Source organism: Corythoichthys intestinalis, chromosome 21 (genome assembly GCF_030265065.1).
Source record: "Corythoichthys intestinalis isolate RoL2023-P3 chromosome 21, ASM3026506v1, whole genome shotgun sequence".
NCBI lineage: Eukaryota > Metazoa > Chordata > Actinopteri > Syngnathiformes > Syngnathidae > Corythoichthys > Corythoichthys intestinalis.
Window position 1 is genome coordinate 25712390 of NC_080415.1, and position 12848 is coordinate 25725237.

General features: G+C 35.0%; 2 protein-coding genes across 3 annotated transcripts in view; one reads left to right on the forward strand and one right to left on the reverse strand.

Annotated features, from left to right (window-relative positions):
- The window catches only part of med24 (mediator complex subunit 24), a 26849-nt gene extending 24459 nt beyond the window's left edge, over nt 1–2390 (forward strand). The window contains exon 25 of one of the 2 annotated variants that reach the window (XM_057826734.1): nt 399–2390. In XM_057826734.1, the coding sequence (XP_057682717.1) occupies nt 399–515 (117 nt within the window). In that variant the 3' untranslated portion in view covers nt 516–2390. The remainder of the gene's footprint in view (nt 1–398) is intronic. The other variant, XM_057826735.1, reaches the window with a different exon arrangement.
- On the reverse strand, nt 1187–9920 carry LOC130909833 (uncharacterized). The gene is made up of 5 exons (XM_057826736.1): nt 9857–9920; nt 9322–9509; nt 5058–5159; nt 4815–4955; nt 1187–3229 (listed from the first exon to the last, which is right to left on the reverse strand). The coding sequence occupies exons 1-5, from the start codon at nt 9870–9872 to the stop codon at nt 3038–3040; spliced, it is 639 nt and encodes a 212-aa protein (XP_057682719.1). The 5' UTR covers nt 9873–9920; the 3' UTR covers nt 1187–3037.
- Between the last annotated feature and the right edge of the window lie 2928 nt (nt 9921–12848).

A 12848-nucleotide genomic window follows, 5' to 3' on the forward strand; every position in this document is an offset into this window, starting at 1 on the left:
AAAAGTCAAACAATACATAAATATTATGAAAAATAATGAAATATAAAAAATGCATATATGAAAAAAAATACAAATTAAAGAATATAAATACACATAATACAAAAAAATGTAAGTAGAAATAAGTAACAAAAAAAGTCCTGTCAAAATGGATTGGAATTGCTGATTGAACTTTATTCACCATCAATGGCAGAAAATGAAGAAAAAAAAAGGGAAGGGGGAAAACCCTGTGAATCTAAAGTTTTGTTTTTAGTAGTTATGCCCGTTCATGTCCTGAAAACGAATCCACGAGCCGATCGGTATCTTCCTCAAATTTAATATGAATCAGTGTTTTTGGACTGTTGCGAAACCAATTGCGTGCGTTCATTCATATATTTTTTTTGTCCTTCCTGTACATCAAGGTCTCCGAGCTGGTGAAGTTGCCCGCTCTTGCCAAACCCAAAGTGGTTCTGGCCGTCACCGATTTGAGTCTGCCCTTGGGGAGGAGAGTTGCGGCGAAAGCCATCGCTGCCTTGTAACGCATGAGGTTCATATGTAAATAAAGTTTGGATAAAATTTCAGGGTGAATCTAAAATGCACAAAAGATTTACTTGACAATATTTTGACAGAATTTATCTGGGACTTTGTTTTTATGTAATGTCTTCAGAAAATGTATTCAAATTTTTGTAAAGCCCCATTCACATGGAATTAATATTACTTAAAGTTTGTATTACTTTGGTCATTGGTAAAATATTAGATACGATGCTTGAGCTCTTAGTCCCATGCGAATGTGGCATGTCTGTAATTTGTAAAGTAAAAATTTAAGCGCAAACTACCGACTTGGACGAACACAGACGTCCAGAATTTGAGTCACTTTCCTTAAAAGAGGTCAAATATCTTAAAAACTGCTATTTTGTAAACACTGTTTTCCCGTGCTTGAATTTATTTGTAATACAGCTGTTACCCTTTTAGGCCTGAATTTACATTTAACAAATAACAAAAGGCATTGGAGTACTATCTTCTAAGTGCATAAAAGTAGTATTATAAAAAATAAAACACTGAAAATTAAAATGAAAAATACAGATAAAAATTATAGCATCAAAAAGTAAATATAGAAAAGGATTTTAAAAAATATATATTTAAATATAAATGTCATAGATAATTCATGAATTTATCTTTTAATTATTTTCTAAAACTTTTTTTTTGTTTTTTTGTAGTTGTATTCAAAATGTTAATTTCATATATATTTGATTACTAATAATCATGTATTTATAAGCACGTACACACATACAATCGATATATATCTGTATGCATAATATTTACGATACATAATAAATTAATGTATTTCCTCAATGCTTTTTGATGTATATTTGTTCGATGTAAATTCAGGCTTCAAGGGGTTAAATGCCTTTTTAAATTCATCCTGAATTTTTATGATCAGTGTATATTGCCATTGACTGTGATAGAATATCTGTCACTTTCAAAATATCCATGTTTTTGTGTTTGTATGGTACTTTTTGATACCCTGTCAAGACATTAAAAACTAAACAAAAAAAACTGATTTTTTCTGTTTCCTTTTGCGGTTCTTCACTCAACGTTTACATCATCTCCGAGTCAGGTGCAGGGTCACATGTTTAGAGACGTCATCACATGACTGAGGGAGCCTTTTCATCACCCCGAGTGACGCCCGCGGTCATCAGGGTGCTTACAACACTTCCTCTCGGAAAGCTGTAAGAGTTCGACGGCACCAAAAGTTCCATCAGGTCAATTTTTCCATAAAGCGTCTTCCGGAATTTGTTGATTTTCCATTCTTCCTTGTTAATTTAAATGTGTTTTATCATTTGTAGACATCCAATCCATTTGAACTGGGAGGGTGGCAGTGAATGAACCCCCCAAACTTCAAATGGATTGGACGTCTATCGCTGTCAATGGCAGTCAATGAGTTAAAAATGATGTCAAGTGAGTCTGAAATTAAGAAAAAGTCTTTATTGAAAGACACATAAATACTATTGGCACTAACAGTCATACAAAAATATTCCATAAATAATAAACATCCTCAATTTGACAAGTTTTTGTGATGTCTAATAAGAATCCATTGATAGCTTTGAGTAAGTATTCGCTTTGTATGAGGTTAGTATTTGGTGCAATATTATGAGTGTTAACCCTTTGGTGCCTGAATTTACATTTAGCAAATGTACATAAAAAAGCATTGAGGAATACACAAGTTCGTGAAAATAATAATATTGTAATTAGTATAATAAATTCTGTTGGAAAAATGGAACAGAAAAATTGGAAAAACTACTTTTACATTTTTATTTTTCATAAACTACAAAAAGATTTTAAAAGAAACAACAACTAGGAAATATGGAAAATTATAAATAAAAATGTAAAAAAATAATAAATACAAAAAATATAGAGAATTCAAAACATTTTATTTTTTTAATTCATGAGTAGAAGAAAGTACGGGTAAGAAAGTTTTTTTTTTTTTTTTAAATAAAACAATTTCAGGGAAAATAAAAACTTTTGGTTCCTCTTTTTATTATTTTTCATTCAATATATTTTGAATAATTTTCTGTATTTCCTGTTTTGTTTTTTAATTTCGGATTGTATCATTTTCGCTGTATTTTTAATTCTGTATATTTAGTTTTTTTTAAATTTTTTTTATCAATACTTTTTTTTTATGTATTCCTCCAATGCTTTATGCATATTTGTTAACTCTTTGACTGCCATTGACTGCATCCATCCCATCCGTTTGAAGTGGGAGAGTGGCAGTGAACAAAGTGATAAACTCATTCAAGTAGTTTTAGTCCAATTTTTAAGAGCCATATGATTGGACGTCTATCATCGTCAATAAAGAGTTCAATGGAAATTCAGGCGTTAATGGGCTAATTAAACAGGCAAGTGGTGGCGGTTATTAGACACAAGTCATCTTAGCGTTTTAATCAAATATAAATAAATACTTCAAATAAATATGCAAATAGAAAAATAAATCCGTAAATCAATAAATACTTCTGGTGTGTATACTGGATATAAAAATACAACAATGCTAGTGTTATTTCAGTTACGCTAGCAAATGGCTATCCGGTTCCGAGTCCAGATTCCGGAGGAAGTGGCGGATGTCCTGTCCAAGTGATCGGAGTTGCAACAGTGTCAGGTGGGTGGCCACCTGGACCTCAAAGTCACCGCTTAGGAGTAAATTGACCGGGCTCGGGGTCATCTGGACTACATAATCTGTCGGCAGCGCTCGTAGCATCTGTGGTAAAAGGAAAATCTCATTCAATCAATCTGACGTCGTATAAAGTGTGATGTCATCCAGGACAAATTAGGTGTAATTGCCCCTCCTCTTTGATTTCAGAGAAATTTTTGAGATAATGCTGGATAATGTTGTTGTTAGAGAAAGCTAGAGCGAATTGCATTCATTTCAATGGAGACAGATCACTCAAGAGACAAGTTTATCAGTTACGAGCATGGTATAGAAAACAATGGCTGCCATGATAACTGATTCAGACAACTAAAAATTGATCAAATGAATTAACTACTATTTTGGTACTTGATCTTTTAAACATTGATGACCAAAAAAAAAAAGTAGGCAACACTAGGTAACTTTTTAATCTTTATAAAATATTTTCATAACATTTTACAACTAGTTAAATGACACCTCTTTTATATGAGGTCTGTATTGCTTTCACCGGCACTACTTAACTTTAAGGAGGGCGGCATGAACCCTGCCACACAAAAAAACTACAATTCTGCTGACTGCTTTACGGCATACGTCAATGCGAACGCTTTTGCGAAAATTCTTCAAAGATGGCAGACGAACAAAAGAGATAAAAAGTTTGGTCTTAGGAGGAAAAAAATGGAGGCTACCAGGATACTTAAGTACAAACCACACAGTTGCTAGCCGACATATGCTATTGTTTAGCCTAAAATGGATTCATTACCTTATTACTATTCATCCTTCACACAGCCGCTGGAAAAACAGATATCGTTTAATCTATCTGCAGGCAACAAGGAGATCATGATTTTATGACACTGCGGATGTGCGCTGATCCTCATGAGAAACGCAGTTATCCGTAAGGCAAAACACTACCGCTTTTGTCCACTGGCGTCGCTAAAATCGACCAAAATGGAAAAGTTACCTAGAGTTGCTTTAATTCACAGTATATTTTCTCTCTTTTATTTGTTTGTTTTTAATTAATTTTTTAAAAAGTTGCAAAAAACATTTATTACTAAAAAAAAAAAAACTTCAAAAGGAAAAACAAATTAACATATTTTATAAATTTAAATAAACAGAAAAAAGTACATTCTCCTATAGTTTCATGAATTTTGGAGTTTTTAAAAAAAATACATTTAAAAAAATGAACTAAACATCATTTTTTAATTTTATTTTTAAATGCCCCCCCCCCAAATAAGCAAAAACATTTTTATTTACAACTTTTAATGACAAAGGAAAAAAGGTATTTACCCTTTTTCTTGTTACATTTTTAATTGTAATATTTTTTTCTGCAAAATATATATTTTTTAAAATAAACTAATCATATATTTGTATAAGTTTTAATTTAGATTTTGTTTCCAGTTAAAATATAAAGCTCAGCGTAATATAACGGTTAATAATGTCCTCTACTGTCGACATACGTATATGCGGGGTTGAGTTGACTCATCACAAAAATAACCAACGATTGATCAACGATCAAAATTATCCTTTGTGGCAGCCGTAGTTTCAACACAACCTAAACTGTTCTAAAGTGTGTAATTTTTTTTTCTTTTTTGCAAGGTTGTACTCGATGATGAAATGACAAAAGCTGGGAAAGTACAGAACACATGACGTCGTTTGTCACCTTGCTGATTTGAAAGGAAAGATCCCGCACGTTGTTTGTGAGGTCAGCCACTCCATGAGTGTTTTCCAGCCGGGTTAAGACAGCGTTCAGCAAGGCCTGGTCCAGCTGAAGACGCTCGTACGTGTGAATCAGACTGCTCTCCTGATGGGCAACCGACAAGTGTGAGGAAAACCCGGAAAGTGTTACTACAAGTACTTCTAGTGCAAAGTTTGACAACCACTACATTACCAATCACTTACTCACCAAAGAAGCTCTTTCCCAATTAAGCTCAGGAACGGCAGGGAAGTTTATCATGGACGCCATTGTGCCAAGTTGGGCGTTTTCGCTAGAATCCAGCTTCAGCATCTGAGGTGAGGAGATAAGAAAATAATGGATGTGTTTATGGCTGCATCTATCGATTATTTTTAGTAGTCGATTATTCTATCAACTATTTAGTTCGAGTAATCGGATTAGGAACATATAATGTGTTGCAGAATAAATTTTGGGAGATGTAAAACAAAGGCTTGCTAAAAGTTCACTTTTAAAAAGAGCATTAAACGCGAATACAAAATAAAATTCACTAGTGTTTCTTTAAAATATGCAAAATTGCACTTTCATTTAAAAAATAAATTAAAATACTTGAGTTTATCCTCAAACAGTGTAAAGAAAATAATTGAGGATCTAAGTACAACAAAAACATATACAGTAATGTGTTGCAGAATAAATTTTGGGAGATGTAAAACAAAGGCTTGCTAAAATTTCACATTTAAAAAGAGCATTAAACGCAAATACAAAATAACATTCACTAGTGTTTCTTTAAAATATGCAAAATTGCACTTTCATTTAAAAATAAATTAAAATACCTGAGCCTCGCCTCAAACAAATGAGCCTCAAATAAATGAGGATTTAAGTACAACAAGAAAATAATTGGCTAACTTCCATCGCAAAAGTCCGCTATCTTAAATGCTATAAAATGCTAACTTTTTTTTTTTTAACAATGCTTTTAACAAATCATTCAAACACATATTCCCACACAAAACGGCTAAATATACCTAGAAACTAAATTATGAATGCATAAAAAACATCAGCCCAAACAAAAACTTAACCTTATGTAGGACTTAACAGGGAGCAGCTGGATTCAGCCATTTTAAATTTAAGTTTGTAATATTCAGTATTGCCACTAGAGGGCAGTGTATCCACCCAAATACATATAACTAAATGCAAACACTTTCAAAACAAACCATTACAACCCCACTCTAATTTAACTCTCGAAGCAGCAAAATTTCATTCGCAGCTTTTTTTTCTAATAGTATTACACGAGTTAATCGATTAATCGTTGCAGCAATAGACGTGTTTTCAATCAAGAATGAAAATTGGGAAATACAAAAAGGAATTGGGAAATACAAAAAGGAACTGATGGATGGCCATCAAAGTCAATGGCAACCAATGTTCCTTTCCAATATTCCCATCTATTAGCGCTTTGACAATCCTTTCATCTGGATTGATACATTGATTGGTTAACCCTTTATAGGGCAATCTGAGCCATTTGAAACTTGCAAAGATGGTCCAACACAGTTTCTAATTTCAAAATATTTTGGGTTCTGGGTTTAGTGTCATTCGGGTTTAAGAATAAAAATTAAAAAAGCCATTGCGTGACCGTCATTGCCAAAGATGTCTATGCGCATCAATGCTACCTCTATAATCGACAATGCTAAACACATCTATAAACGTCAATGCCAATGATTATGGAACCCCACAAGCGTCACAATTAGATGAATAAAAAACACATTTTGAATTAAATACCATTTTGATAAATAATAAACGAATTGTAAAATATGGCCCTCAAATTTTGAAATGAGGTAATATTATGAAAAAGATTTAACAAGATGAAAAGAGTTTTTCAAAAAGTTTTTTTTTTTTTTTTCATTATGCCTTTTTCCACAATATTGTCAATCAAATACATAAGACGGAGTCAATTAAGTGATTGCAGCCAGTTAAAAAGGATTAAAGTTGACTCAACCTCAGTCCTGTGTCCTTGTGTGTACCACTTTGAGCATGGAGAAAAGAAAGAAGACCCAAAGAACTGTCTGAGGACTTGAGAAGCAAAATTGTGAGGAGGCATGGGCAATCTCAAGGCTACAAGTCCATTTCCAAAGACCTGAATGTTCCTGTGTCTACCGTGCGCAGTGTCATCAATAAGTGTAAAGCCCATGGCACTGTCGCTAATTTCCCTAGATGTGGACGGAAAAGAAAAATTGACGAGAGATTTCAATGAAAGATTGTGCGGCTGGTGGATAAAGAACCTCGACTAACATCCAAACATGTTTAAGCTGTCCTGCAGTCCGAGGGTACAACGATGTCAACCCATACTATCTGTCGGCGTCTGAATGGAAAGGGACTCTATGCGAGGATACCTAGGAAAACCCCATTTCTGACCCAGAGGCATTAAAAAAGCCAGGCTGCAGTTTGCCAACACTTACCCGAGAAAGCCAAAAACGTTTTGCAAGAATGTTCTCTAGTCAAATGAGACAAAAGTAGAGTTTTTTGGGGGGAAAGGCATCAACATAGAGTTTACAGGAAACAAATCGAGGCCTTCAAAGAAAAGAACACGGTCCCCACAGTCAAACTCGGCAGAGGTTCCCTGATGTTTTGGGGTTGCTTTGCTGCCTGTGGCACTGGACTGTATGCATGGCATTATGAAGTCTGAGGACAACCAACAAATTTTGCAGTATAATGTCGGGCCCAGTGTGAGAAATCTGGGTCTCCCTCACAGGTCATGGGTCTTCGAGCAGGACAATGACCCAAAACACACTTCAAAAAGCACTAGAAAGTTGTTTTAAAGAAAGCACTGGAGACTTCTAAAGTGGCCAGCAATGAGTCCAGACCTGAATCCCATAGATCACCTGTGGAGAGATCTGAAAATGGCAGTTTGGAGAAGGCACCCTTCAAATCTCAGAGACCTGGAGCAGTTGGCCAAAGAAGAATGGTCTAAAATTCTAGCAGAGCATTGTAAGAAACTCATTGATGGATACCGGAAGCGGTTGTTCGCAGTTATTTTGTCGAGAGGTGCTACCAAGCATTAGGCTGAGGGTGCCAATACTTTTGTCTGGCCCATTTTGGGAGTTTTGTGTAAAATGATAATGATATATATATAAAAAATAATAATAATTCTCTTTTGTGTTTTTTCATTGCAAGCAAAATAAATGAAGTTATGACTACCAAAGCATTTGTAATTGCAATTATTTTCTGGGAGAAAATGAGCATCATCTGACAGAAAAATACAGGGTTGCCAATAATTTTGCCCAGCACTTTAACTGACTCCGCCTTATGGGTACGATTGACAGCACACGCTTGGTTGTGCTTAAAAAAAAAAAAAGCGACATTTTGAAATAAAAATGCCATTGTGGAAAAAAACAATATGAAAAAAATAACTGTGAAAAAACGCTTTTTATCTAGTAAAATCTCATTGTGCTGAAAATCGACATTGTGAAATAAAAAGGCTATTATGAAAAAAAGGTATTATGAAATAAAAAAATACATTTTGAGAAATGCTTTTTATCGTGTAAAATCTATTTCATAATATTACCTTATTCTACAATTTAAGGGCCATATTACACAATTTGGTATTTATTTCAAAATGTTGTTTTTATTTATTTAATTTTGACCCTTATGGGGATCCATAAATCATAGCTATGTCCGTCAATGTCAAAAGATGTATATATGTAAGTAAAACATATATACATTACAATAATTGGTGTTATTTATCTGATTTTAGATATGGATACAAATACCAAAAATTGTTACACTCTCAAGGCTAAGCAACACTTCAATCAAATGGAAGTGGTAATATGCCAAAGCTATGGTGTCACCAATGTAAAAACAGTTCATTTATTAAGTCTATCACTGTCAGTGGCAGTTAATGAGTTAATATGTTTGAAGAACTGAGTTTTTATTATTATGAGTTTCTTTTATTATTATTATTATACAACCACACAAACATTACAACATAATTGGCATGGTACATTGTTAAAAACTTTATAAACATACCAGACAAGCCTAAGGAATAATCATGAATCAAACATCAGAAATAACAATGACAAATAACTAAGTAAAAAATGAATAAGTAAAAGGGGGGGAAACTAATAAATAATAATGATAAATAAATATAAAATAATAAAAAGAATTTTAGGGTCTATCAACCAATTCAAGCTTCTCAACAATCGTACACAGTTTCAAAGCATTTTCCCCTTCATATATTTCAAAGAAGAAAAATAATGACATAATTCTTTATGAAAAACATTGAAATTTGGAATAGATTTGAAATATTTGTTCTGATTTAAAGAAGTGAATGTAAACATTTCCTTTTGATTCAACCCGTTCACGTTCATTCAAGTGGCAGAACGATTAGATCGTGCTCGATTACTAATGCCTCGTCGCCGTCCAGCCACTGCCGTGTGTCAATCCAATTAAACCGCATCACAACCTGCTAGTTTCCCTACTAACATTTAAATATAATAAACTTCCTTACCTCGGCGTAGACGCTCGTCTTGTGCGCGTCGGGGATCGCGATTAGAATCTTTTCAGTTAAACTGCGGCTCCTCCGCACCAAGGTTTGGAATTGTGCCCCTCCAACAAGTGCGCACATGTCGGCGCAAAGCTCCGGGAGAGGCGCAGCGCTCACGATTTTGGCCATGTGGACGAGAAGCAGGGAAAAAACTACGGGCAGACAATAAAATCGTGGCGATTAACAACGTGGATTCCACCCCAAAAACAAAAAAGCATGCTAGGCAACTCTTGTGCCAGGCTCTTCCTTCTCCACTGCGTTGCTTCCTTCAGGCTAGAGCAGTTGCCAATTTCTGAGTCATGTGAGGGATAGCTCCACTACTAAATACTTAAAATGTGCTTGTTAAATAAAAAAAAAAATCTTTAAAAATAATTCATAAAATACACGAAAAAAACAAAACAAAAAAACCACAGTCTAAAATAACATCCTCAACACTTTTGTTTTCAGCTTGTCTGAACTGAAGAGAGCAGCGTTTCAATATGATGACGTCACTACTCACCAATCAGGATGCTCATGTCCCGTCTTTGGAGTTGCTGACCTCAAGTGCAAAAAGTTGATTGATGGAGCTCACCGAATGTCAACCGTACGTAAACATTTATATAGCAGTGACCGGCAGTGGAGATATCGTGGGCTTTCCCAATACTTGCCCTGGGGTGAGCGTGTCATTGAATTCCTTTTAATTTCACCTCATTTTTCACTGAGAGAAGACTCATTTGAGAAAAGGGATGATCCAGCAGATTTGGACTTTCTCATTGAGGAGCTGAATCACACCAAAAAATAGAACATACCTTAACCCTATTAAAAGGCTGGAAGTAGCAACGTTCACATATTACTATGTTTTTCAAGCAACTTATCCATGTTCTCACTATATCTTTAAATCAAATCAGGTTACATTCATTTTAACAAGTCTTTACTCTTTGGCTACCATCTATGGCAGCTTAAATATTACTCCGTTAATCAGTAACATGTACTTGCACTCTTAAAAAAAAAAAAAAAAAAAAAAAAAAGGTAAAGTCCATGGTCCATGATGGAGTGTTATATTACCGTAATTTTCGAACTATACGCCGCTGCTTTTCCCTCATATTTTCAGTCCTGGGGTTTATAGTCCAGTGCGGCTTATTTGTTGATTTATTGGGTTAAAAGGTAACACTTTATTTGACAGCGGTGTCATAAGACTGCCTTACATCCGTCATAATTATGAACAGACACAATAATGGGCATTGATGAATGCATATGACATGTCATCCGGTAAATTATGTCACATTTATGTCTAGGACGGACCCTTTACAATTACATCCATTCAAAAGTGAGATATTTGCTGGATGACACAAAATAATAACTGTCATAAGCATTCACTAGTGCTCATGGCAGTGTCATGTTATTTTATGATTTTCTTATGACAGTCTTATGGCCCCACTGTCAAATAAAGTGTTACCAAATACCATAACTAGCAATTAATGAAATGACTCGAACAGTGACTGCAGAAATCATTAGCACTGAACATGAATTTTGATTGTTATTTACATCTGTAGCGCTGTGATGCATGCTAGGAGGCATGTTGGACAACAACAGTGTTAATACCAGGTGGCAGCAGAGGTTGACTGTCTCCCTCAAGGCAGCTGTGATGGCCAAATGAAGCTTCTTGAAGGTTTGCAGCCAATTGGTTCAAAGCTTCATTGTGGTCTTATGACAGTCTTATTATGCCGCTGTCAAATAAAGTGTTACCAGTTAATATCTTTTGGTGTAAATATCCCTTAATGCAGTAGGGACAGCTGCGGTTTATAGGCCAGTGTGGTTTATCTGTGAACAAATGCCGTTTATCTGTGTCAAATTTGGTGGGTGGCGGCTTATAGTCAGGTGCGCCCTATAGTCTGAAAATTACGGTAATCTTTTTAAAAATAAATAAAATGTGAATAAACATTTTAAGAATTATGAAAAATAATATTATGAATTAAATAATATTCTTTAAGAATTTTCTATTAACTTTTTCATTGCCATTGACAGTAATAGACGTCCATTCCATTTAGTCTCCTCCCAGTAGCCATTCCAGTACTCATGCCTATCCCAGGATATCATCATTATTATTTTTTAAATTATTAGATAATTTCATAATGACAACAATAATTTGAATTAAAATTACAGTAATTAGAATTTTAACTCATTTACTGCGATTGACATCAAATTTACTTAAACTGGGCTGGCTGGCGTAGAATGAGCATGTTTCGAAGCTACAGACAGCGATAGATGTCCAATCCATTTGGACTGGGTTCCAATAATCACTTCCTGCCCCAAATGGTTTGGCAATGAGATAATTTATGAAGGCCAATGGGTTAATTCATTAAAAAAACGTTAAAAGCCGATTGAATATTAGGGACATACACGGAGAATAGGGGGGGCTGATGGGGCATCAGCCCCACCCCACACCACCCCCGGTGGCCGAAAATGTCATTGCATGTAATTGACTTTCCTATATATGAATTTAAAATTGAGAATTTGCCGGTAAAATGTTGTCTGTAAAAGTTGTAAAGCAATAAAACAAACAACAAAAATGAATGAAATGAACACATTTAAAAAAAAAAAATTTATAATGGGTCAAAATTATTTTTCGAACAAACTATATGACTAGCACCTTAGAGACAGTCATTTGCTTTGCTTAGCCAAAACAACCTGAGGACAGAAGATGCAAGATGGATATACGTAATTTTTTCAAACCTAAGCTTTCAAGTGACAAAAACTACTGAGCGAGAACCAAGGATTGAAGATGGGGACCATGAAATGCTGGAGAGGCCCGCCAAAATGGTGAGCAGAGTTTCAGTTTGCCCCACTAAAGACGTTAATTGTAAAGCAGAGCCACCACCGGGCGCCCCATATTCAATGGATGCTATCCTCAGCAGCCTGATTTAGTATTCCCCTCAAAAATGATGCGAAACACACACACACACACACACACACACACACACACACACACACACACAAAAAACGCTCATTTTTAAAGTATTATTATAAAATTCAGGGCTGGAATATTCAGTCAAAAAGAATGCGGCGCCTACTTCTCCACTAGTTAAGACAGAAAAGCATGCGCGCTTGCACACGATTGCTTACACCCCCACAGCTGGGATGCCTGTATGTATGAGCATGGGCTAAACTACTATCCGAGCATATACAGTGCTGCTCGAAAGTTTGTGAACCCCACAGCGATGGTCAGATTTTTTGTAAAAAAAACTAAAATAACCTTATTAAATGTTAAGTTATACCCAAATCCACAATACTGACATTCCAAATAATGGACTGAAACAAAAGAAATAGTTATATTGTCATTCTTTATTTAACAAAAGTGGTTGATTTAAGAAAAACTCAGATATCATGTGTGCAAAAGTATGTGAACCCCTTCAGTTAATAGGATATTGCGCCTCCTTTTGCAGAGATTACCTCAACCAAACGGTTTCTGTAGTGACTAATCAGCCTCTCACATCTACTTTGGGGGATTTTTG

What these genes read in the sequence shown, in the direction of transcription:
- LOC130909833 (XM_057826736.1), bottom strand. An exon ending in ATTGGGAAAGAGCTTCTTTG is followed by an intron (nt 4,956 to 5,057) that starts GTGAGTAAGTGA and finishes GTTGCCCATCAG; the next exon opens with GAGAGCAGTCTGATTCACAC. An exon ending in TTTCCTTTCAAATCAGCAAG is followed by an intron (nt 3,230 to 4,814) that starts GTGACAAACGAC and finishes CTTTTACCACAG; the next exon opens with ATGCTACGAGCGCTGCCGAC.